The following is a 26,203-nucleotide window of genomic DNA, read 5'->3' on the forward strand; positions in this document are numbered from 1 at the left end:
ACGCAATTCAATGGCTGCTCCTTGGTTCTGCTCAAGGGAATTCCAGGATTCAAGAAAGAATTGAGGAAATAAATCCCTTGTGGAATATTCTCTACTTGTGATTCATCTACCAGATTCTCAGTGTGCAACTTCAACTCTTACCTAACTATGCAACCTCAAAATAACCACTGTTTCAGGAAAAAGGTCCCTTCCCCCACCTCAATTCCCAAAGAATTTGTTCCTGGTTCTTGAGAGCCTCAGCTGCAATGGTTGTCGTAGTCGTGCCTGTTTGGCCGTAGTCGGAGTTTGTGGTCAGCGCTAGTCCTGCGGCACCAGGTTCTTCATTGTAAGTTGGACACACTGAGGTAAAACAAGGGTTTGCTTTGGGTCAACTACCCATGTATATGTGTTTGAAGAGATAGGAGGCTGGAGTACATATATATTTACAGGCCATAATGTTTCATGAGTAGCATTCACCTGCGGAAAATAATGCACAGAATACAGTGAATGCTGACTAATAAAACCCAGCCAGGTTTTCCAGACACCCACAATAATATTGCATTACAAAAAAGTACACAAAGTGAATTTTAATGGAAATTAGTTGCCTATTTTTTTTACTGTTCTGAAGAGCTGTCTAGATTTATTTTCCGATCCGGTGGCGTGTCACTCCCAGTCTTAAGTGCAACAGGTAGGTTTGTACCTTATTAACGACAAACAGTATTTAGAAAACAGTACAGTTTAGTTTTAAACAGTTTACAAAATTGAAATTACTTCCTAACTTTTTACATGACTATCATTAGTCCACAAAGCTTCGCATAACATGTTAGATCTGGCACACAGGAACAGTCCCCAGTACAGTACATGTGATATCTTTTGAAAACATTAAAGGGAAACGCCTGCCCGCTGTGTTGGAACTGGAGCTGGCCTCTTGCTGGCATCAGTGGAGTCTTCATTCTTTATTGGCTGTGTGGAGCAGATACTTGCATGTTGTAGCCAGTGCCACCTTCATCAAGGTGAGACTTAGGTCTCAGAGCAGGACAGTTCTTTAAGAAGCCACCAGCCAGACACAATCCAGACCCGCATTAGATTTAAACAGGGATGCGCGCTTCGATGGCCCAGGGGTTGGCTGCCAGCACCATTTTTAGAATTTTTGCCATCATTCAGTAAGCCCAGCCTTGTTCAGGCTGGTGTTGAGTAGCTTTGTCCCTGAAGCTTCATAGTGTGTTGCTTTCTGTGTGAACCAAGCAACAACTTCTCTGAAGGACAATCAGTGTTGCAACACCAACCCACAACATTTTGGGGTGTGGTATTTCCTTTACATGCAGCAACTAATCTCAGACTGACAACCTGGACAATAAAAACACTGGCTATATATGGTGTGAAAAAGAAATCCAGGGGTAGGATTGGTCCGCTATGACTTCTCACCACTGCACTTCCCAAAGTGAGCAAGGAATGTGTCCGCAGCACAATGGATCCTTAGAAGACAACACACAGTGTGTGTTATGCCACACTGTGGAACTCTTGGTACGGAATGTGTTGTGAAAGAGTGTGAAACTGGTTCTATCAATAGTATCCGGATAGGTTGTGATGCTGATGCTATAGACTGCATGATGGCACACTGCTGTGCTATGGAATGTGTCATGACACGGTATGGTGCTGCTATGACGGATTGTATCACGACAGTGTGGGTCAAGTGCGTTGGACTGTGTCTGCTCGCAATGGTCAGAGGCACCATCCGTCAAGCCAGTAGGATAACCACTCAGATATAGTGCTGTGAAGCTGAGTGTACCGCTCTGATGTGTACCCAAGGGTTTAAAGTTGAAAGCAACCTTTCTATGTCCAGAAACACTGAGTACGTAAAACCCCTGGGCGTTTCTCGCTTCTCACGGCCATAGATGTCACATCCTGGCCCAGAAAGCCACTTGGCCTCATGATAATCTGTCTAGTACCCAGGAGATGGATTTCTCATAAAAATGTATCAAACTGGCCAGTAGCTGCTTGCACATCATATTTTGGATTCTTCCTGTAGTCAAAATTGTACACGTGCATATATAGCTTCACATGTTATTATGCTGCATGCGTGATTACCAATGGTTTGAAGACCTGTAACTCACCAGACAGTAAGATGAAATCACCTTCTTGTGAGATGCAGGTTTCCATCACTGAGAAACATGAGAACATACAGAAAGACACCCAGATCTAATAATGTTTCTTACCACATTGTAGCTTTCGGTCCTTCTGCTCCTCATTTTTTGTCCTTCTCTCGCATGTAGACTTCATGATTAACATTTAAACATGTGAGGGCCCTGTAGGCCTGAGTTTTGTTTTCTTTTTGTTTTAATTGCAATATGAAAACAATAAAATGTGTTATAAAAAAAACATTTATATATGACCATTATTTGAAATATGTTCTTTGATTTGTGTATTTGTTAATTGTCACTTGTCCAGCACCCAATCTGCTCTACTGTTGGCACTGAAGTACCTTTTGGTGGCTGGCGCCTTCTGGTAATCTGGGGAGGTGGGCAGTCCGTAGGGCGAGTATGTCAGTTTTAAAGATTTGTAGTTTTGTTTGGTGAGTGAGGTTGGAGGGCTGAACCAAACTGCTTGCGTTGCCCCTCTGCTGATAAGGGTGCCCACTGCTCGGCAAGTCTATATGCGTTGGACGTAACCGCGGTAGCAAGTGGTCTCAGGTTCCTTATAAGCCAGTGGACAGTGTATTCAAGCTTGGCTGGGTGTATGTTCTGGCTTCTGTTGTAGTAAGATGGAGGAAGTTATGTGAGGTTGGGCACTGCTGCTGCAGGCATTTTGATGTCCAGTTTTATGGCAATTGTGCAGGGTTGTTTTTAGAGAGTTCCTAAGCATCTGAACCCTACCCTGTATATTTGGGCTGGTAAACTTAGCCCCACAGCAGGATTTCTACTACATCAGTTACTTTTTGTTAACTCCTAGTGGGATAGACCTACAAGGCATCAGATTGTGTGAGGTACAAAGTCTTTCATCTGGCAGTATCTCAGGGTGCCCGGATGCCTCAGAGTCCTCTTTGCAGCTGAGTAGAGCACCCGCCGCTATGTGCCTTTGTGCCCAATTCCATTCACCCCAAATAAAGGATGCTGTGGGGTCTTTGGCATCCCTGGCTTGTACTTTGACATATGCTGAAGACCAGCAGCTAAACACAGGAAGAGCAGTCCATTTCAAAGATGGAGGTCATTTCTTTTAAATATAAAAGAGGTGACTGTGGGACCAAAAGTGCCATAAACGTTTTACAGTAAACAAGGGGTTGCTTCAGTATGGGCACCACTGTCTGTCTGGCACTGCCATTGTGGTGTCAAGAGTACCCCTCTATTCGTAGGGTGCTCCACTCTGTTCAAGTGGTCTGAGCCATCTCCAGCATCTCACCATAGGCGGTGTCATCCTAGGAACCAGAAGGATGGGGACTGTGTGAGTGGCTCTTCTCTCCCAAAAACATCTGCGGAACATCAACGCTTTGTGGCTTGGAGACCTGCAGGAAGAGGCAGACATGGGTCACACATCACACAGTACTCGCTTAATTTCTTTATTTTCTCATCTTTGGCCCCAGACCACAAATCCACTCACAGCTTTCAAGTGGCACAGGTATGCAACGCTCTTATTTTTGCAGATGGGAAAGTGAACCTGATATAGAAATTTTAAAAGAATAGTAGAAATACAAAAAAAAGTTATACTCCCTAGCCCCCACATTCTGCCAATGTCTCTGGTAGATGGACCCCACCCTCAAAAGATGAACAAGTGATCACCTCATTCACATGAAGTGGGTTATTTTCAGCTAATTATTGAATGGAGACCGCCTCGCAATGAAGGAAGCCGAGCCCCATCTCAATGTGTGCAATCAATGTTGTATAATCAGTCTCTTGGTGTACAAACAGGCTGAGGTTTGTCAGATACTTTCTGCAGTGGTCTACCTCCTGGTGAAGAGGTACCCACGCACTGCTTCCGGCCATGCCCTGCACTCACTTTGACCTGGTTTGTGCCTTTCTTGCTAAGTCCCCCTATGTCCTATGGCCCTGCTCCCCACTCACCGATTTGACGTTCTTCTTAACGGAGAAGAACTCTCCCATCGTCCTCTGTCTTTTCTCAGGGGTTGGCATCTTCTCCAGGGCCTTCCTCTTCTTTAACTGGGTCTTACGCATGTTTTCCATTCTGCTACGGACACGCGCCTCCCTACACCCAAGACACAGTTTGTCATCAAATGAAGCTTTTTATTGAGGTATCTAAAAAGCATTTATGAGAACCAGACAGTTTCACCCCCAGATATGCAGTCCCTCTCCATGGTCGTTGCAGATGACCAGCCCTGGCGTTTAGTGTCTAGACTCTATGCGCACATACAGAAGACACGCGTACATGAGCTGACGAAAGCTAGAATTGAGTGGCAGAGGAATTTGGGGTTACAGCTAACGGATGACCAGTGGCACTACTGCTGTTCTTTGAACCGCACGGTCTCTTTGAATGGCAGACATTGCTTGATACACTTTAAATATACAAACAGGGTATACTATACACCCCTTAAACTCTATAGATATGGGCTGCGCACGGATGCCACTTGTCCCAGATGTGAAGAGGGCCAAGCAGGATTTTTTCATGTGTCTTGGTCCTGTGTGGGGTACAGCGTTTTTTGGGGTTGGTATTTGAGGAATTGGAAGGAATCGGTGGGCATCGGTTGAGCTGTGAGCCGGTCCTGGCATTGCTGGGCTGGGACAGAGACATACCGAATCCGATTCGGTGGTTGATGGCTATCGGGCTGCTGCTAGCTAAACATCCCATAGCAATGCGCTGGGATCGGGGTCCGGTGCCGACCATGGAAAAGTGGCATGGGGATATGGTGTATTGTAACACGCAAACGGATGCATACAGCGAACTGCTTCCCCCAGCTAGTAGGCCTGCGAAGTACTGGGACATTTATAAGCAATACTTGATTGGTAGAGAAACTGGTGAACCGGAGGGATGGTGATTCCTTGCTTGTTTGGGGGGGAATGGACAGATGTGGGCAGAGAAGGGCCCTTGATATTCGAAACGCTTGAGTTGGAGTGACCTCTATAGGGGGATATATGGACTATAGACAGAACCGCATAATCGCAAGTATTATGTCAACATCTGCTGTATGAGGGTGCAATTGCTTTCTGCATTTGGATGTGTTGAAAAGCATAAATAAAATATTTAAAAAATTAAAAATTCCAAAATCTCTCTACTCTGTTTGCTTGTCTCCTCTGTTTCTTTGTCTCCATCTTGGATTTCTCCCCGTCTTTCCTCTCCTCCCAGTGTCCCCCAGGCCCCCTCTATCTCACACCCACCCTTGTGCTCCTTCATTTTTTAGGCAGTGAAGTGTAGCAGGCTGGCGTTAAGGAAACATACACAGCTCACTATTTTTAATTCAACTTACGGAGCTAGAATAAAAATTCTAAATAAATATAATTTCCTTGAAGCAGAAGAAAGGAATTCAATGAGGAAATTTGGTGTTTTCTGATGTGTCCTCTCCCTCCCATCCAGCACGCTGCACTGATTGTCACTGTGCAGTGCGTCTGCCCCCTGAATCATAGGTTTCAAGAAGGCAGCTGTTGATGTGGACCTCCTTCTCCTCCATACTGGAGTCCTGGCAGTGCCCCTACACACCATACAACAATCACACCAGAAAGTGGCCTGCACGTGGCACGCAAAGTTACATAAACACTGCTATAATCAATACCAACAAAAAATGTCTTCCTGTTTTCATTTAACTTCCACCCTCCACTGGGTTTCTTTAACACTAGCTATTTCTAGATTTACTTTCAACTTTTTAAATCATTGCCTACAGCTGAAATGTCCCTGACAAAAAAGGTTTTGCTGAAAATATGTGCCACAAAAACAGTTCTTTCAGGAAAGTTCTCCTGAAGGTTCTGCAGGTGTTCTCTGTACAAAACCTATTTGTTGCAGGGGTTTCCCTCTGCTACTTTTATGTTTCTTGTAAGTTTGATAACTTTACTAACATGGAAAAGCTTAAACAAAAATTCAAGAACTTCTCAAAAGCTAACTTTGCAAATATCTTACACCCCTACTATACATCATTGGCTAGAATCCACCATGGGTTCTGGAAGCCACATCTCCAGAAGAAGAAAGACAGATTGGCAACAGCTCAGAGGAGAACTACCAAGAGGATGCAAGGTTTGCATTGACAATTTTATCACCAAGCTTAGAAGATGTAGACATTTGACAACGTCTGTTGTATGAATATAGTAGAGAACCCCAACACGCATGTGGCACTACAATTAGAGGTCATAAGACACGGCTTGTAGGGAGAGGTCCCTCGGTAGCACAGGGAAGCCACATTTCACAGAAACAGTGGTTAAATCTGAAACAAAAGTTCAACAGATGTTTGTTTTCACCATATAGGAGCACAGACCTTGATAAGGACTACGTAAGGTCTATTTCAGGACATCACACATGGAAATAAGAATATTTAATTAGCCTTAATGGCTAACTGTGTCCTAGTCTGCTTTCTCTCATGATCTCTCTAATGTTAACATGCCTTGCTTCCATGTTTAACACATTTCTGGGCTAGGCCTTCAATCAGTTCTTTGTATGTTCTGCAAATCCTCTTTCTTTGATTTAGCATCTTGTAAATTGCGTGTTTCTTGCTTTGCTCCTGAATAATCCACATTTCTTATGTACAAGTAATGCATCATCTGCCACTCTGAGCAAAAATGCAGGAGGCGATCTCTCTTGATGAACGACAGTGGTGGACAGATGGAGAGAAGTGAAGTGAGAAAGAGAGACCACTTACTTCATGTGCTTCTGGTGTGAAAGAAACTGGACCAGCTTCTCCTCATCTGGTTCTGTCCACTCCAGGTGGACCCGTGAGTCATCAATGACACTGGGCTGCAGGAAGAGCGCTCGGGCTTCTTCAAAGCGCCAGTCGTCGGGGCAAGGGAGGTTCTGTCGGAGAACATGGACAGAAGATTTCAGTCTTAGGCACACCTCCTCTCACGTACAACAAATGTGGAAAGAGACAAGAAGAGACTTAAAGACACACCTTCCACAAAGTGTATGGGACTGCGGTGAGACAGAAGACATTCAGTCTGTAACACACCACCTACAAGTGTGACATAATGTGATGCCAGAGAAGGTGCCCCCATCCGACAAGTATGGCACCTTGTGGTGAGACAGGAGACAATACTTTACTGTTTAAGACAAGACTTTCTCTCTATGACATACCTTCCGACAAGCATGATGTATTGTGGTGAGGGAGGCTGAGCCGTGTTGCTTCAACTCTATAAATGACAGCCACCACGGAAACAAAATAATAGTAAAAAAAGAGAATGCTGTCAGCTAACCCTGTTACTTTAAAAAAAAGTAAAATGGCTATGACAGCAGTGGATTTTCAAGTTGATTTCACAGTATGTGCAATGTGGTGCTGCGTTTCAGCCTCTGGCTCACAAAAGAACCACAAGCTATATGCATCAAAATAAATAACTGTGATTTCCAAATTGAGATTTTTACTGAATCACAATGTGGAAATCACAATTACTAATGTATGAAAGTTTTAATTTAAATTAGTGATTTCTAGTGGGTATCAAATCACCCTACCTCATGAATATTAATGAGGTAGGCCATCATCTCTGTGATTGTTTTTAAGTAAAGCAATCCTTTTTTAAAATGCTATCCATTTTCCTTAAAGAAACCAGGATGTGTTTAAAAAGGAAAATTCCTTTCATTTTTTGATTGGATTGTTTAAGAAGACGTAGTGCTGCTGTGGACCACTGCCTCCTCTTAAAAAACCTTTCTGTTTACCTTTACAAAGCTGAAGAGGTCCCCACTGGACCCATCTCCATTTGCAAATGGGTTACCAATACATGTTTGTAGTTGGTCAGTTATTAAAGTTTTGCAACCGGAATTCAGTTGCGAGATATTAATACATACCATTCTGATTTGGTATTTGGAAAATGCTTTCTTGTGGTCCCCAACGGATCAATTTGTAGAATCGTCCGTTTGCAAATGCAAAAAAAGCTTGATGCATCTGGTCCCACATTAGCTCCTAAGTGTGGAGCCAGGTCAGAATGTCTTTCTCCTTCAAGCTGTCCTCTCACCTCTGACTTATGGCACCAAGGAATTATAAATATTTAAGACAAATGGTGAGATGTGATCACCCATGGCTGAACTTGACATGCCTGTTGCCTTTCTCACTGCAGAGTACATGAGCACAAAGCTCACCTCCTCCACTCCCTTAACAAATGTCTATGGTGACAGCAGGAGTTAGATCTGGACCAGTGCAGTGTGGGGGGAGCTTGTGTCAACTCTGCTTATGTAATAAACACTTGGTGATGGATAAATTAGGAACTCACTTTTTGGAGCAAACAATACACCAATTGTCACTAGGGTTCATCAACACAATAATATCAGTTTCATGACTAGGCAGAAGGAGTGTCCTACATGGGGTTATGGATGCATTGCCTCCACAGCCTAGTCAACAGGGAGGAAAAGTGCTGCTTGATTGGGTGGAAGGACAGCTCAACAGCTTTTAAGGTGCACCCCATCATAGTCAGAGTAGCTTATAAGCTTTAGGTTAGCTTTCAATAAAGATTCAAAGATTGCTGAAAGTGGCCCGTTCACTGCTAAATGCGCATTGTGGAACGCAATAAAATGTTCAACTATTACCTAAACAACTGTATTCTATCTAATGATATTTCTGGTGCTGCAGACCACTGCGACGTGTGAAGTTAAGTACCCAGTGGGTAAAACCCTAATTGAAATGTCTGTATGTAGGCTCCACTGGCCATGGAAGCAGAGTTGAGAGCTAAGGCTGGAGTAGCATCCATGCTCTTAAAGTTAACAGCCTGTATTTTGAGGTCACCCACTGTGCCACGTCCCAAGAAGGGTATTAGGTGGACAAGGGGGAATCGTGTCCCTGGTTGTGGCGGTGCCGAGCCCAGAACTTAAGCCGTTGTCATACAGATGGTACACTATCATTCTTCATGTGGCGTGCACAACGGGTCCCTGGAGCCCAGGCTGATGTTCCATCGTATGGTTGTGGATAAGGAGTATCACTGGGTCATCATTGTCCGATAATGCCTCTTCCTACACACCAGCGCTAGGGCTGCCTCAAAAGCACTCTAAGGACAGCCGACTGCACAAGGATGGCTTATTCGTTTTCCATGCCTGCACGTGTACATCCAAAGGGGAGTGTGTTTTGTACCTGCTTGTTGGTGTGCTGCATGATTCCCTCAATACTTCCATGCTTCTGGAGCAGGTTCAGTGCCTTCTTGGGGCCCAGACCTTGGATTTTGCCAGTATAGTCACAGCCCAGCAGGATACACAGGTCCACGAACTGCACAAGGGAGGGAGACAGCAAAAGGAGAGTGATACCTTGAGGGTGGAAAGGAGAAATGATTCCCTCAATGATAACAGATTCAGGGGAGGTTACAGATAAGGGATGTACATATCCACTCTTATGATCTGCAGTGTGCTTTAATTCTATTATGGCTCCTCTAACGCGTCAGATACACTGAAGGAAGCTTAGAACACTAAGGGGGTGCAGGTATTGTGACCCAGCTCAACATTCTTTTTGTTTTTCTGAAAGAAAATCCATCATTGTAACTTTTTTTCAGAAACTGATAAAAAAATGCTGAGTTGCGGGGAGGTTTCGCCATCCATGTCTGGGCAATTGAATGTTTTTTCCTGATAAGGGCCAACAAGCCTTGCATGGAGGTCTCTGGCAGGGGAATCCATTGATGGTCACCCAACCCTATCACTGTCACTGCGACACGGAGCCTGGGGTTGAACTCCCCTGGTCTCCAGAGGCAGAGCTGGCTGAGGCTGTGTAGACATTTATGTCTTAATACCAGCCTTTGACTGGCTATTTGGTGCAAGAGATATGTGCATGTATGTGTCAGAGCTATTAATCTGTTTTTCACTGTCAGATGTGCTTTCATGACTGGTAAATTTACTGATCACTGAGATTTTACTCCTTCTGATAAACGCCTGGATACGTTCCGCGACTGACAAACTAACCACAAGCATAGCTACCCATCTAACAACCCTGTCCACAGTAACACACTGCAAACCCATCACTGTCTGCTTCCTGGCTACATTACCTTTCACTGAAATTTCACCCATTTAGACTGACGGCGACACGCTTACCTGTCTTCGGTTCAGCTTCAGCTTCTCCAAAATTATAGGCAGAGAATATTCTTCAATTTCACTGTAAGAAATATGTTTCAACAGTAAATGTCTATCCTTTACTCTTTTTCATTGCACCTGCCCTCCCAATTACAGTCCACCTGGTCGTTCCTTGCGGTCTCGCTGCCTCCTCTTTTAACCTTCCTCTAGTCCCCCTCAGCCTGACGGCATCTCACAGCCTTCCCGCTACTGCCTTACTATTTCAAATTACCCGTTTGCTGTCTCCCTGCTCATCTCCTGGGCTCTCCCTGTCTGATCTCTTATGATGTGCCTCCCCCCCACCTTACAGCATTCTTGCTCTTCTATTTCACTTTGTCTGATCCCTTTGACAGTCTTCCTCTCTTGGTTTCCAGCTGCTCCACAGTCCATCCCCCAGCAGTGAGCCCCGCCCCCTTCTTGCAGCCTCCACACCACCTGCATCCCAGATCCCCCAGTGTTACTGCTCTCTTCTGTGATACTCCTGCTTCACTTTCATAGTCTACTGTCTTCCCTGCTCACCTCCCTTACAAATGCATCCCCCCTGCCCTCACTCTGCTCTCTTCATACTCCACTCAGTCTCTTCTCCCCTCTAATAGTATCTTGTTTACCTCATTACACGCTCTGTGCTGCCCCCTTATATTCTTGCTTCTTCTCGCGTGAAGTCAATGTCAATTTTATTGTTTAGTTAATAAAAACTATTAAAAAAAAGTTTTTTAAAATAAATCATTATAAAACTACATATTAAAAAAATACCACCTACAAATATTTCTAAAACCACAAAGTGTATCGTAAGCACCCAAGAACGGATTTGGGGTCGTGCAATCATTTAAAATGCTAAAAGCTAAGGGAGCAAGTTAAATCCGAGGACTGGGTGGTTAAGTACAAGCGCACAGCTTACTAAATGTAGGCCTGACTAGCATCTAAAGTGCTGCGTGCAGTAGGTCGCCCCTAAACCAGGCAAGCTAAACATTCCGCGTTTCTGGATGCTATAATCGATTACAAACTTTTGGGTGTAGTGTAAGCCCCTGGTTCGAGGTCCGAGGTGGGCTCTGTGTTCGCAGACGTGTTTGGCACACCTTGAAAAGGCTGTTACGTCAGTTTGAGGGAAACATATCGACGAGGCCCTCTGGCAAGTGCGAGCCCCCTTCGTCAGGAATGTTGGTTTCAGTAAAGACCTCCTGATGGCATCAAGGGAGAGGCAGCAGCACAGAAGGTGCATCCATGCTTCTCGTGTAAAGTAACACAGTCTGCATGTCCCTCACTGCCTGGGATGACCCATGCCGAGTTAAAGTCTGCTTTTGGCAGGTCAAGCACTTGCATGTACATGATGTCTCTGCACACAGGACTGTTGATAGCTCCGGAGAGGTAGGGCTGGGATCTCCCGGCCAAGTATAAAGACTTCAGCGGGAGTAGAACGTCTGAGGTCTTTAAGGAATCAGTATCTTGCTGGGAAGAAATTAGATGCAATATCTGTTAATTACTTTTTCCAGGTCAAAAAGGGAGTAGAGTTCAGTGTTAACGCTGAAACATCAATTTGAAGTGATGGCATTGGCCTTTGTAGTTCCTGATGCCATGGGCTCCCTGGGCTCTCAGAGGTGTCCTTCAGACAAGCCTTGAGTGAGTTCCCAGGCGCCTTCAGTCTCCGCAGATAGTATCTCAGGGTGTTGGACTCACGTGTTAACTCTTGATTTGCCAGGCCGAATTCCAGGCGGATTTGAGATCTACAAGGATCCTCTGGCAATTGAAATATTTTCTTGTAACCAGGGGGCTGGGCAAGCTCCAGGCCGGGCTCACAAGCACCAGAGAAGGCCGGGTGCCCACAGTGTAGAGCTGGAAGAGGGGGAGCCTTTGTGACTTTGAGTATTGAGGCAGCAGAAGGGCTTTTTAATTTCTTATAGAGGCAGGCAAGACCGTATGCAATGTCCGCAGCTTTCTTTTTCAGGGAGCCAGTATAAGCCGAAGGGCTGCAGGTATCTCTGAACCAAATAATTATACTTAGATGCCATTTTCATAATCGTAGGTCCCATGCCAAGTGAGACTTCTTGTTCTTTTGACGCCCAAAGATGACTACTTTGGTCTTGTCCTGATCTGCTGTTAGGTAGTTCTTTTCGTTATATGCGTGGAGGCTACTCATTGCTCGCTGCAAGCCAATTTTGGTGTGATTCATTTTACAATGTCATCTGCGTATTGAAGAATAAGCAACGTCAAATGGCCTAATCATGGAGGGGCAAACAGCTTTTCGCCAAAGCTTTACCTATGTCTGCTGTGTAAAGGTGTAAAAGCAGAGGTGCAAGAATGCAGCCTAGTTTCAGACCGCCTTTGGTGGTAATTTTGGAGGTAACAGTGTGTGGCCCAGTTTTTACGTGAATACATGTGTCTGCGTAAAGAGTGATTATAGCACCTAGGAGGTTTGAGGGAATGCCCCACATAGTAAACTTGGTCCATAGCGTACGGCGGTCTACTTTGATGTTGTCCATGGCTGAAGCTGCTGCATGGAAGCCTGTCTGAAGGATGGAGGAGTATCATTGTCCAGGAGCCAGGCCCCTAATTGCTTGAGTAGTAATCGAGCATAAGTCTCCAGATCTAATGGGGCAATGAGGCGGTAGTGAGATGGCTTTGTTTGGTCCCCGTTTTTAAAAATGGGGCACAGAATAGAGCCCCTCCATACGTCTGGAATTTGAGTGGAGGGAAGGCTTGGTTGAAAAAGGGAGTTAGTACCACTACCCAATCCTCCGAGGTGCATTTAAGTATTCCAGCAGGTAGACCATTGGGTCCGAGTGCCCCGTCATTTTTCATTGGCACGACGATATTGCTGACCTTGCCAGAGTTGTGAAATCCAGCTGGCTCCATGTGGGCTGGTCTACAAACCCCCGTTTATCTGTGTGGACTGATGCGGTTGGGTGGCCAGAATATAACGCTGCTACGTAGCTCACCCAAACTCCTTCCAAGACCCGTTGTCCCTGGTTGGGATCTGGGCTTTTAATCTTGGCTAGGCTTCTTTCCTGGGGCAAATTATGTATCTTTAGCCATTCCTTTTCTTCTGAGGCTTTCTTTGCTTCCCACGCTAGTTTGTTATATTCTTTCCGCAGTTTGATGATCTCCAGTGCAGTTTTAACATGTCTCCCCAACTAGTATGAAGTCCATAATCATCTTGCTGAGCCAGTTGGTCACCGTTTGTAGGAGGCTGGACTGGTTTGTAGTGGGTACCAAGGGGTACTTATACCTTGCACCAGGCCCAGTTATCCCTTATTAGTGTATAGGGTGTCTAGCAGCTTAGGCTGATAGATAATGGTAGCTTAGCAGAGCAGCTTAGGCTGAACTAGGAGACGAGTGAAGCTCCTACAGTACCACTAGTGTCATATGCACAATATCATAAGAAAACACAATACACAGATATACTAAAAATAAAGGTACTTTATTTTTATGACAATATGCCAAAGTATCTCAGTGAGTACCCTCAGTATGAGGATAGCAAATATACACAAGATATATGTACACAATACCAAAAATATGCAGTATAGTAATAGAAAACAGTGCAAACAATGTATAGTTACAATAGGATGCAATGGGGACACAATGGGATAGGGGCAACACAAACCATATACTCCAAAAGTGGAATGCGAACCACGAATTGACCCCAAACCTATGTGACCTTGTAGAGGGTCGCTGGAACTGTAAGAAAACAGTGAGGGTTAGAAAAATAGCCCACTCCAAGACCCTGAAAAGTGAGTGCAAAGTGCACTGAAGTTCCCCAAAGAGCACAGAAGTCGTGATAGGGGAACTCTGCAGGAAAGACCAACACCAACAATGCAACAACAATGGATTTCCAGACTAGAGTACCTGTGGAAGAAGGGGACCAAGTCCAAAAGTCACGATCAAGTCGAGAGTGGGCAGATGCCCAGGAAATGCCAGCTGTGGGTGCAAAGAAGCTGCTACTGGACAGTAGAAGCTGAGGATTCTGCAGGAACGACAAGGGATAGAAACTTCCCCTTTGGAGGATGGATGTCCCACGTCGTGAAGAGTCGTGCAGAAGTGTTTTCCCGCCGAAAGACCGCAAACAAGCCTTGCTAGCTGCAAAGCTCGCGGTTAGGGTTTTTGGATGCTGCTGTGGCCCAGGAGGGACCAGGATGTCTGCGTCAGGGGACAGAGGGGGCGCCCAGCAAGACAAGGAGCCCTCTCAGAAGCAGGCAGCACCTGCAGAAGTGCCGGAACAGGCACTACGAAGTGGAGTGAAACAGTGCTCACCCGAAGTTGCACAAGAGAGTCCCACGCCGCCGGAGGACAACTCAGGAGGTCGTGCAATGCAGGTTAGAGTGCCGTGGACCCAGGCTTGGCTGTGCACAAAGGAAATCTTTGTGGAGTGCACAGTAGCCGGAGTAGCTGCAAAACACGCGGTTCCCAGCAATGCAGTCTGGCGTGGGGAGGCAAGGAATTACCTCCACCAAACTTGGACTGAAGAGTCACTGGACTGTGGAAGTCACTTGGACAGAGTTGCTGAGTTCAAGGGACCTCGCTCGTCGTGCTGAGAGGAGACCCAGAGGACCGGTGATGCAGTTCTTTGGTGCCTGCGGTTGCAGGGGGAAGATTCCTTCGACCCACAGGAGATTTCTTCTGAGCTTCTAGTGCAGAGAGGAGGCAGACTACCCCCACAGCATGCACCACCAGGAAAACAGTCGAGAAGGCGGCTGGATCAGCGTTACAGTGTCGCAGTAGTCGTCGTTGCTACTTTGTTGCAGTTTTGCAGGCTTTCAGCGCGGTCAGCAGTCGATTCCTTGGCAGAAGGTGAAGAGAGAGATGCAGAGGAACTCTGATGAGCTCTTGCATTCGTTATCTAAGGAATTCCCCAAAGCAGAGACCCTAAATAGCCAGAAAAGAGGGTTTGGCTACTTAGGAGAGAGGATAGGCTAGCAACACCTGAAGGAGCCTATCAGAAGGAGTCTCTGACGTCACCTGCTGGCCCTGGCCACTCAGAGCAGTCCAGTGTGCCAGCAGCACCTCTGTTTCCAAGATGGCAGAGGTCTGGAGCACACTGGAGGAGCTCTGGGCACCTCCCAGGGGAGGTGCAGGTCAGGGGAGTGGTCACTCCCCTTTCCTTTGTCCAGTTTCGCGCCAGAGCAGGGCTGAGGGGTCCCTGAACCGGTGTAGACTGGCTTATGCAGAAATGGGCACCATCTGTGCCCATGAAAGCATTTCCAGAGGCTGGGGGAGGCTACTCCTCCCCTGCCTTAACACCTTATTCCAAAGGGAGAGGGTGTAACACCCTCTCTCTGAGGAAGTCCTTTGTTCTGCCTTCCTGGGCCAAGCCTGGCTGGACCCCAGGAGGGCAGAAACCTGTCTGAGGGGTTGGGAGCAGCAGCAGCTGCAGTGAAACCCCTGAAAAGGCAGTTTGGCAGTACCCGGGTCTGTGCTAGAGACCCGGGGAATCATGGGATTATCTCCCCAATACCAGGATGGCATTGGTGGGGCAATTCCATGATCTTAGACATGTTACATGGCCATATTCGGAGTTACCATTGTGAAGCTACACATAGGTAGTGACCTATATGTAGTGCACACGTGTAATGGTGTCCCCGCACTCACAAAGTCTGGGGAATTTGCCCTGAACCATGTGGGGGCACCTTGGCTAGTGCCAGGGTGCCCACACACTAAGTAACTTAGCACCCAACCTTTACCAGGTAAAGGTTAGACATATAGGTGACTTATAAGTTACTTAAGTGCAGTGTAAAATGGCTGTGAAATAACGTGGACGTTATTTCACTCAGGCTGCAATGGCAGGCCTGTGTAAGAATTGTCAGAGCTCCCTATGGGTGGCAAAAGAAATGCTGCAGCCCATAGGGATCTCCTGGAACCCCAATACCCTGGGTACCTCAGTACCATATACTAGGGAATTATAAGGGTGTTCCAGTATGCCAATGTGAATTGGTGAAATTGGTCACTAGCCTGTTAGTGACAATTTGAAAGAAATGAGAGAGCATAACCACTGAGGTTCTGATTAGCAGAGCCTCAGTGAGACAGTTAGTCACTACACAGGTAACACATTCAGGCACACTTATGAGCACTGGGGCCCTGGTGAACAGGGTCCTAGTGACACATACAACTAAAACAACATATATACAGTGAAAAATGGGGGTAACATGCCAGGCAAGATGGTACTTTCCTACACCGTTGAGGTGTCCATGGTCCTCCATTTAATCCTCCTCACTAAATGTGTTGCTTTGACGCATGTGGAGGACCCTACTACGTGATGCTTGGCCGCAGCTGGGGCTCCTAGAGTCACAGTTAGGATCAGAGGAATGTGATCGCTTTCACACCTGATGAGGGTCTCAAAATTGATAAAATGATTCACTAGAGATTCGGTCAGAAAAATATAGTCAATTGTTGAGATTCCTTTGAAAGAAGAGGGATACTGGTAATGGGAAAATTTAGCTTTGAGTGCTTGTTCGGTTGAAATTAGTTTGAAAGTATTTAGAAGATCATTTATTTTTTCTTGTTCTGTGACATTTGAAATGCCGGTGGTGGTGTTTCCCAAATCCCTGATGGTAAAGTCACCAGTCAACAGAACTTCATGTGACTCGTGATTCATAAGAATGGCTTCAAGGCGGTTGCTGAGGTCGGTGGTTGGGCAGAGTTTCTGAGACTTCTGTGTGTTGTGATAAAAGTTTATCAGGAGTAAAGAAAGCTTTTTATGACAAATTGTTAGCCCAGAGATTATTGCCACTTGCAAAGCCAGGGAGGGTTGCTTGAAGGGTACAACGGTGATCTTGGTAGTTTGCTTAATGAAAATTGGAAAACCTCCCGATGGCCAGCCAAAAAGGTTTACACGTCTTGCCGGCTTAAAAAGCTCATAGTAGTCTTGTAAGACTGTGGGAGCCACTTCCCATGTTTCTTGTAGACACATTAAGTTGCTTCTATTCAGAAATGCCTCCGCCGCTTTGCTGGTAACCATTGTCTTCTGGCCTGCAACATTCCATGATATGATTGTGAGCTTCGACTCCATCATGGGTTTCAGGGATTGGGAGTGATCTGAGCGCTATTGGCTAGGAATAATCCTTGCAGGTGCCACGCTGGAGATTCTCTGTCTGGCTCCAACCATCAGTATCGTTGTTTCTTCTCACGTGTTATACATTTCTTGAGTTGTGAGCACATAAAGCCTCCAGGGAGTTTGCAGCTTTTGATGAGGTAGGGAGCCAGTCCTGGGTAGCGCCCCACGCCCCTCTCAGGACGCACGCGTGCAGCCTAGGAGGCTCGTGCAGCAGTAACACATATGGGTATTTTGGTGGATGTAGGTTTAACAGTTCAATACCACATTCCTCGAAGGTCCTTGATTCGCTCAGGCTGGCGCCTCTTAGATCAGTTCTTTGCCACGTGGTTATTGTGGCACCAAGACTCTCCTATCCTGCTATGCACTCTTTCTGTTCCCCTCTTAAGACTTTAAGGCTCTTCTCTCTTTGCATCTCCTTAATTTCCCATCACTTACTTCTAGATTACACTTTTAACCACATCTCACAGCCTTCTTCTTCTCACTGCGCCCTTTCCCTGATCGTCCCCTTCACTGTCAACGCCCTCCTCTCACACCCACCACTTACCGTCTCACTTCCAATTGCAGATGATGGAACCGAAGCACAAGGAAATGATGTGACTTGCCGAGGGTCACACTGTTGCACCGCTTAGTGAAATAAGGATTTAAACATAGGTGTCAAGATTTCACAGTTCACAAACTACGCTGCCCTGCACATGTCCTTGTTAGGCACTCACTTTTGCCGGATTATAGGATTCCGCGCAAAGCTGACCTTTGCCTACCTTTCATCAGGAAAATCATGAAAAAAGAGAACCAGAACAAATACAAGAACACAAGTGCAGCCTTGTGCAGGGAATAGAAACCACAGGTGCTTACATTGTGCAAGATATTCACTTCATTGTTAACAAAAGGAACAAGTTGGTTTATTTCTGGTTTGATCGCTCTGCCACATATTATCCTGTGGACCATGAGATATTTTCCAAGAGACTCAACTAATGGGCTGTGGTATATTGTACAGCCTTGCAATTGATTCGTTTCTTCCTCCAGGAGAAGAGTCAACAAGTGCACATCAGAACAGGAGAATTGTCAATATGAAGACTGCTTCGCAGTGTACCATGGAGCCTTCTGTCTTATCCCTACTGTTGAACATTTAAATGCTCCCACTGGCATCAAATACAAGAGCATCATTCACTGCAAATGTACTTTGAAGAGACCCAAAACCAAACTCAGTTTGGCAATAAATCTAAGGCCATTATTACAAGATCTGATGTGGAGGGATGGGGGAGATGGGCCGGAATCCCAAATGCCAGCCGGTATCCCTACACCAAATTCCCGTAGTCACAGATGTTCTCAATGGAGTAGGGAATAACTGCATGACCCCAGAAATACCTCGTCCTTCATTTGTATTTTTCCCTCATTCTGAGAACAAGAAATATGACATTTTCCGCCTGCTCAGAGGTGGCAGAAAGGGCCAGTGGGGGCGCGGATAAAGGGACAAGGGTCTTATGGTAGGCTTCGGCGTGTCTGTGGGAGCAATGCCTATTTTCAGGGTTCTGCTACAAGGGTAAGGCAAGAGGCCTGGCTGTGCTGATGTCGTCAGCCCTTGCAGCTGATTAGATAGGTACAGTGTTTCCAGGCCTAAAGACACTTGTAATTGTAGGTGCATAATTCCATCTGGATTTATCACTCCAGGTGGATTTCTGCCAATCATAATGAGGGTCTAAGAGTCATACTCACATTACAGAATGACCAGAACAAATATTTCACAGAATGAAGAAAACTCCCTTTACCCGAATGGCACTAAAACAGATAGCTTGGAGTTAGGTGGGCCTGACCACAACTATCAAGCACATGTCACAAAATAAGAAATCTATGTATAATATAGCCTTGTAGCCCACTGCCAAGGGAGATACTGGTTGTTAAAGGCCCAGAACCCAAGGTGTTGGCCCTAGCCGGGCAAGGGCACATAACGAGGGAGAGGGCTTTTAACAACCGGTATAGCCCGAGGCAGAAGGCTATGAGGGTAATAGAACTTTCCACACACTGAGGGTAGAATGTTCTAAATTAAAAAGAAAGAAACATTAAAACAAAACTTTGGAATGTTGAAGCCCCCGGCCTATGGAACCAACATTCTAATGTTCTAATATTTGATGCAGTCATTTCAGTATACTGTGAGAGCTTACATTAATGAAACCTAGTAAATGAGTTGAGTTTGCAAGGGCCCTAGAAATGGGAAGCCTAGATTAATGAAATTTGACCTATATAACTTTATTACGAGTGCTCTCTGAATTCCGATGTGCCCGGTAACAACAGTTACCAGCTCCATGAGGATTACATGATTTTTACTTTTATTTTGGCTGCAGAAAACAGCTGTGTTACAAAGTGTCTTTGTAAAAGTCTGGGAAAATGTTTTTAAATTATTGTAGGAATTGGACCAGGAATTACCAAATCTTCTGCTAAAGCCTCATTTCTTAGAGGACCCGGAGGGGTCCACTCATAATGGACTAGATTTTCTCAACCCTCGGAGCCCCAGTATTGGTAACTCTGGGGGCGGGGGAAATCAGACCAACATCCTGGGCCACTCATAATGAGGGCCTTGAAGGGATTGGAAAGGGTTCCAAGATCATGCAGTCGCAGACTGCGTCATTCCGTGGAAGCACGAGCGTGTGAAACCAGCCACTGACTCCAAGTGGATTCCAGGGGCCACTTAAAAACCCTTTCCACCACCCACATGGTTCATGTGAACAAATCATGTGGCTATTTTTGAAACCTGTCAGGACACTTAGGCCCATATTTATACTTTTTTAGCGCCGCATTTGCGCCGCTTTTTGACGTAAAAGCGGCGCAAACTCACAAAATACAATTGCGCGGCGCTAAAAAAGTATAAATATGGGCCTAAATTCCTGCTAGGAATCCTCAATCACGAAAATGAACCTCGTCAGTCAACAAACCCCCAAATGACAGAAGCAGGTCTCTGGGTGTGCCAACAACATTCTGGCATGCCTTGAATCCCAGCCAAAGAGCGGATGTTAATCATCTGTGGTTCAGAAAACTCCTAAAGACTGAACTCTTCAGATAGTCAGTCACCTCATTACTTGCCGTCATAAGATCAGCTATAGGGTTGTGTCGTACAGGTGTACATCATCTTGTATTTATTTGGGCCTTTTCCACATTTTTGGGCTCTAATTTTCCTTACAATGCTTTGTAGTGAATGCAATGTTACATTTGTGTACCTTTACAATGCTGCTAAATGAATGAATATATACACAAAAATATAGAATTAAAATCCAAGCCTATTGGAAGAGTAATGTAATTGGATCAAGTGGCTTTGCATCCTCACCCCTGCCCCAAACTCACCCCTTTTTGCCGGCAGTCAGGTGTCGCACCAGTCGTGTGCTTCCGAAAGGCAGGGCGTCCATGTCTTCAGTGACCGTGCACCAGGCTCTGCCAGATGCGACAAGGGCAGCGCAGGTTGCTTCAGCCTCACCTGGGGCCTGAGGAACAAAATCAAAGAAATGCAGGGTTGGTATGAAAATAGAGTCCTTTGGAAGGGGCTTCCCTGGACACTAAGGAATAACAGGATCTCGGATATCACACTTACATAACTAGCATGAGCATCTGCTCAGTGGGACAGAGGGATGTAGCTAGGGCTGGACTGATGCAGCCTGAAGCAAGCATGTGTCCTAATTTTAAATGCTGCAGGCAGAAGCAAGGGCTCATCCTAACCCATTTGGGCGCACAAAGATTTGGGGTATCCCTGGTATCATCGCACCTCTAGAAAAAGAGAAGGGCTCACTGATATTGCTACATCTCTATAAAGAGAATATGGCTCACTGATGTTATTACTCTCTAGAAAAAGAAAAGGATCTACTGATATGGTTTGTATTGCGCTGAGTGTGTTGTTTTCCTGTTGATTATCTTTCCTTGGTCTCAAAATCGCAGTTTTAGACACTGAAAAGAAGAAAGATCCACTTCCACAAAAGAGCTTGTGTTTTATATCCTTTTATTGTATACATAGTATTTGCAGAATGACTAGCATTTTATCCATACTAGGTTTTAACAGCCAACACAAGTTTCTCCCCTTTCAGTGCCGGTATGGCGGGGGCTTTCTCAGGGCTCATAGGGTTCAGTCCTGGGAAAATTGTGGTCCAGGACCTAGTATGAATAAAATGCAGGCCAGTCTGCAAATACTATGGATGCGGAGGTGTTGGCCCAACCCCTAAGGAGTGCTAAGGAGTTTTCCATAAACACCTAAAGGCACTTTGGGTAAGAAGGAAGAAAGTTGGGCCTCCAAGTTTCTGCACTATTCTCAGTACTTACTGATATTATTACACCTCTAGGAAGAGAAAAGGACTCCCTGATATTGTCACAGCTCCGGAAACAGAAAAGGACTGGCTGATATTATCAGATCTCTAGGAAGAGAAAAGGACTCCCTGATATTATCACACCTCTAGGAAAAGAAAAGGACTCACTGATATTATCACAGCTCCAGAAAGAGAAAATGACTCACTGATATTATCACACCTCTAGGAAGAGAAAAGGACTCCCTGATATTGTCACAGCTCCGGAAACAGAAAAGAACTCGCTGGTATTTAAACAGCTCCAGAAAGAGAAAATGACTCACTGATATTATTACAGCTCCAGAAATAGAAAAGGACTCACTGATATTATCACACCTCTAAGAAGGGAAAAGGACTCACTGATATTGTCACTGCTCCGGAAGCAGAAAATGACTCACTGATATTATCACACCTCTAGGAAGAGAAAAGGACTCCCTAATATTGTCACAGCTCCGGAAAGAGAAAATGATTCACTGATATTATTACAGCTCCAGAAACAGAAAAGGACTCACTGATATTATCACACCTCTAGGAAGAGAAAAGGACTCACTGATATTATCACACCTCTAGTAAGAGAAAAGTACTCACTGATATTATCACACCTCTAGGAAGAGAAAAGGACTCACTTATATTATCACAGCTCCAGAAAGAGAAAAGGACTCATTGATATTATCACACCTCTAGGAAGAGAAAAGGACTCCCTGATATTGTCACAGCTCCGGAAACAGAAAAGGACTGGCTGATATTATCAGATCTCTAGGAAGAGAAAAGGACTCACTGATATTATCACAGCTCCAGAAAGAGAACATGACTCACTGATATTATCACACCTCTAGTAAGAGAAAAGTACTCACTGATATTATCACACCTCTAGGAAGAGAAAAGGACTCACTGATATTATCACAGCTCCAGAAAGAGAAAATGACTCACTGATATTATCACACCTCTAGGAAGAGAAAAGGACTCCCTGATATTATCACACCTCTAGGAAAAGAAAAGGACTCACTGATATTATCACAGCTCCAGAAAGAGAAAATGACTCACTGATATTATCACACCTCTAGGAAGAGAAAAGGACTCCCTGATATTGTCACAGCTCCGGAAACAGAAAAGAACTCGCTGGTATTTAAACAGCTCCAGAAAGAGAAAATGACTCACTGATATTATTACAGCTCCAGAAATAGAAAAGGACTCACTGATATTATCACACCTCTAAGAAGGGAAAAGGACTCACTGATATTGTCACTGCTCCGGAAGCAGAAAATGACTCACTGATATTATCACACCTCTAGGAAGAGAAAAGGACTCCCTAATATTGTCACAGCTCCGGAAAGAGAAAATGATTCACTGATATTATTACAGCTCCAGAAAGAGAAAAGGACTCACTGATATTATCACACCTCTAGGAAGAGAAAAGGACTCACTGATATTATCACACCTCTAGTAAGAGAAAAGTACTCACTGATATTATCACACCTCTAGGAAGAGAAAAGGACTCACTTATATTATCACAGCTCCAGAAAGAGAAAAGGACTCATTGATATTATCACACCTCTAGGAAGAGAAAAGGACTCCCTGATATTGTCACAGCTCCGGAAACAGAAAAGGACTGGCTGATATTATCAGATCTCTAGGAAGAGAAAAGGACTCACTGATATTATCACAGCTCCAGAAAGAGAACATGACTCACTGATATTATCACACCTCTAGTAAGAGAAAAGTACTCACTGATATTATCACACCTCTAGGAAGAGAAAAGGACTCACTGATATTATCACAGCTCCAGAAAGAGAAAATGACTCACTGATATTATCACACCTCTAGGAAGAGAAAAGGACTCCCTGATATTATCACACCTCTAGGAAAAGAAAAGGACTCACTGATATTATCACAGCTCCAGAAAGAGAAAATGACTCACTGATATTATCACACCTCTAGGAAGAGAAAAGGACTCCCTGATATTGTCACAGCTCCGGAAACAGAAAAGAACTCGCTGGTATTTAAACAGCTCCAGAAAGAGAAAATGACTCACTGATATTATTACAGCTCCAGAAATAGAAAAGGACTCACTGATATTATCACACCTCTAAGAAGGGAAAAGGACTCACTGATATTGTCACTGCTCCGGAAGCAGAAAATGACTCACTGATATTATCACACCTCTAGGAAGAGAAAAGGACTCCCTAATATTGTCACAGCTCCGGAAAGAGAAAATGATTCACTGATATTATTACAGCTCCAGAAAGAGAAAAGGACTCACTGATATTATCACACCTCTAGGAAGAGAAAACGACTCACTGATATTATCACACCTCTAGTAAGAGAAAAGGACTCACTGATATTATCACAGCTCCAGAAAGAGAAAACGACTCACTGATATTATCAAGGCTCCAGAAATAGAAATCCACTCACTGATATTATCACACCTCTAGGAAGAGAAAAGGACTCACTGATATTATCACACCTCTAGGAAGAGAAAATGACTCACTGATATTATCACACCTCTAGAAAGACAAAAATGACTCACTGATATTGTCACTGCTCCAGAAAGAGAAAAGGACTCACTGATATTGTCACAAGTCCAGAAAAAGAGAAAAGGACTCACTGATATTGTCACAGCTCCAGAAAGAGAAAAGGACTCACTGATATTATCAGACCTCTAGGAAGAGAAAGGACTCACTGATATTGTCACAGCTCCAGAAAGAGAAAAGGACTCACTGATATTGTCACAGCTCCAGAAAGAGAAAAGGACTCACTGATATTATCACACCTCTAGGAAGAGAAAAGGACCCACTGATATTATCACACCTCTAGGAAGAGAAAAGGACTCACTGATATTGTCACAGCTCCGGAAAGAGAAAAGGACTCACTGATATTATCACACCTCTAGGGAGAGAAAAGGACTCACTGATATCATCACACCTCTAGGAAGAGAAAAGGACTCACTGATATTGTCACAGCTCCAGAAAGAGAAAAGGACTCACTGATATTATCACACCTCTAGGGAGAGAAAGGGACTCACTGATATTATCACACCTCTAGGAAGAGAAAAGGACTCACTGATATTGTCACAGCTCCAGAAAGGGAAGAGGACTCACTGATATTGTAACAGCTCCAGAAAGGGAAAAGTACTCACTGATATTGTCACAGCTCCAGAAAGAGAAAAGGACTCACTGATATTATCACACCTGTAGGAAGAGAAAAGGACTGTCTGATATTATCACACCTCTAGGAAGAGAAAAGGACTCACTGATATTATCACAGGTCCAGAAAGAGAAAATGACTCACTGATATTATCACACCTCTAGGAAGAGAAAAGGACTCACTGATATTATCACACCTCTAGGAAGAGAAAAGGACCCACTGATATTATCACACCTCTAGGAAGAGAAAAGGACTCACTGATATTGTCACAGCTCCAGAAAGAGAAAAGGACTCACTGATATTATCACACCTCTAGTAAGAGAAAAGGACTCACTGATATTATCACAGCTCCAGAAAGAGAAAAGGACTCACTGATATTATCACACCTCTAGGAAGAGAAAAGGACTCACTGATATTATCACACCTCTAGGAAGAGAAAAGGACTTACTGATATTGTCACTTCTCCAGAAAGAGAAAAGGACTCACTGATATTGTCACAGCTCCAGGAAAAGAGAAAAGGACTCACTGATATTGTCACAGCTCCAGAAAGAGAAAAGGACTCACTGATATTATCAGACCTCTAGGAAGAGAAAGGACTCTGTGATATTGTCACAGCTCCAGGAAGAGAAAAGGACTCACTGATATTATCACACCTCTAAGAAGAGAAAAGGACCCACTGATATTATCACACCTCTAGGAAGTGAAAAGGACTCACTGATATTGTCACAGCTCCAGAAAGAGAAAAGGAATCACTGATATTATCATACCTCTAGGGAGAGAAAAGGACCCACTGATATTATCACACCTCTAGGGAGAGAAAAGGACTCACTGATATTATCACACCTCTAGGAAGAGAAAAGGACTCACTGATATTGTCACAGCTCCAGAAAGAAAAGAGGACTCACTGATATTGTCACAGCTCCAGAAAAGGAAAAGGACTCACTGATATTGTCAAAGCTCCAGAAAGAGAAAAGGACTCACTGATATTATCACAGCTCCAGAAAGAGAAAATGACTCACTGATATTATCACACCTCTAGGAAGAGAAAAGGACTCACTGATATTGTCACAGCTCCAGAAAGGGAAGAGGACTCACTGATATTGTCACAGCTCCAGAAAGGGAAAAGGAATCACTGATATTATCACACCTCTAGGAAGAGAAAAGGACTCACTGATATTATCAGATCTCTAGGAAGAGAAAAGGACTCACTGATATTATCACAGCTCCAGAAAGAGAAAATGACTCACTGATATTATCACACCTCTAGGAAGAGAAAAGGACTCACTGATATTATCACACCTCTAGGAAGAGAAAAGGACTCACTGATATTATCACAGCTCCAGAAAGAGAAAATGACTCACTGATATTATCACACCTCTAGGAAGAGAAAAGGACTCACTGATATTATCACACCTCTAGGAAGAGAAAAGGACTCACTGATATTATCAGATCTCTAGGAAGAGAAAAGGACTCAGTGATATTGTCACAGCTCCAGAACGAGAAAAGGACTCACTGATATTCTCACAGCTCCAGAAAGAGAAAATGACTCACTGATATTATC

General features: G+C 44.6%; 1 protein-coding gene across 2 annotated transcripts in view; it reads right to left on the reverse strand.

The window, feature by feature from the left end:
• Positions 1-551: 551 nt before the first annotated feature.
• Positions 552-26,203, reverse strand: part of LOC138282933 (probable flap endonuclease 1 homolog) — an 86,224-nt gene continuing 60,572 nt past the window's right edge. Inside the window, exons 7-12 of one of the 2 annotated variants that reach the window (XM_069220993.1) lie at positions 20,516-20,652; positions 10,123-10,183; positions 9,179-9,310; positions 6,770-6,921; positions 4,035-4,176; positions 552-3,478 (exon numbers count right to left, since the gene is read on the reverse strand). In XM_069220993.1, coding sequence (XP_069077094.1) covers positions 3,392-3,478; positions 4,035-4,176; positions 6,770-6,921; positions 9,179-9,310; positions 10,123-10,183; positions 20,516-20,652 — 711 coding nt within the window. In that variant the 3' untranslated portion in view covers positions 552-3,391. The remainder of the gene's footprint in view (positions 3,479-4,034; positions 4,177-6,769; positions 6,922-9,178; positions 9,311-10,122; positions 10,184-20,515; positions 20,653-26,203) is intronic. The other variant, XM_069220994.1, reaches the window with a different exon arrangement.

Source organism: Pleurodeles waltl, chromosome 2_2, assembly GCF_031143425.1.
Source record: "Pleurodeles waltl isolate 20211129_DDA chromosome 2_2, aPleWal1.hap1.20221129, whole genome shotgun sequence".
NCBI classification, from domain to species: Eukaryota; Metazoa; Chordata; class Amphibia; order Caudata; family Salamandridae; genus Pleurodeles; species Pleurodeles waltl.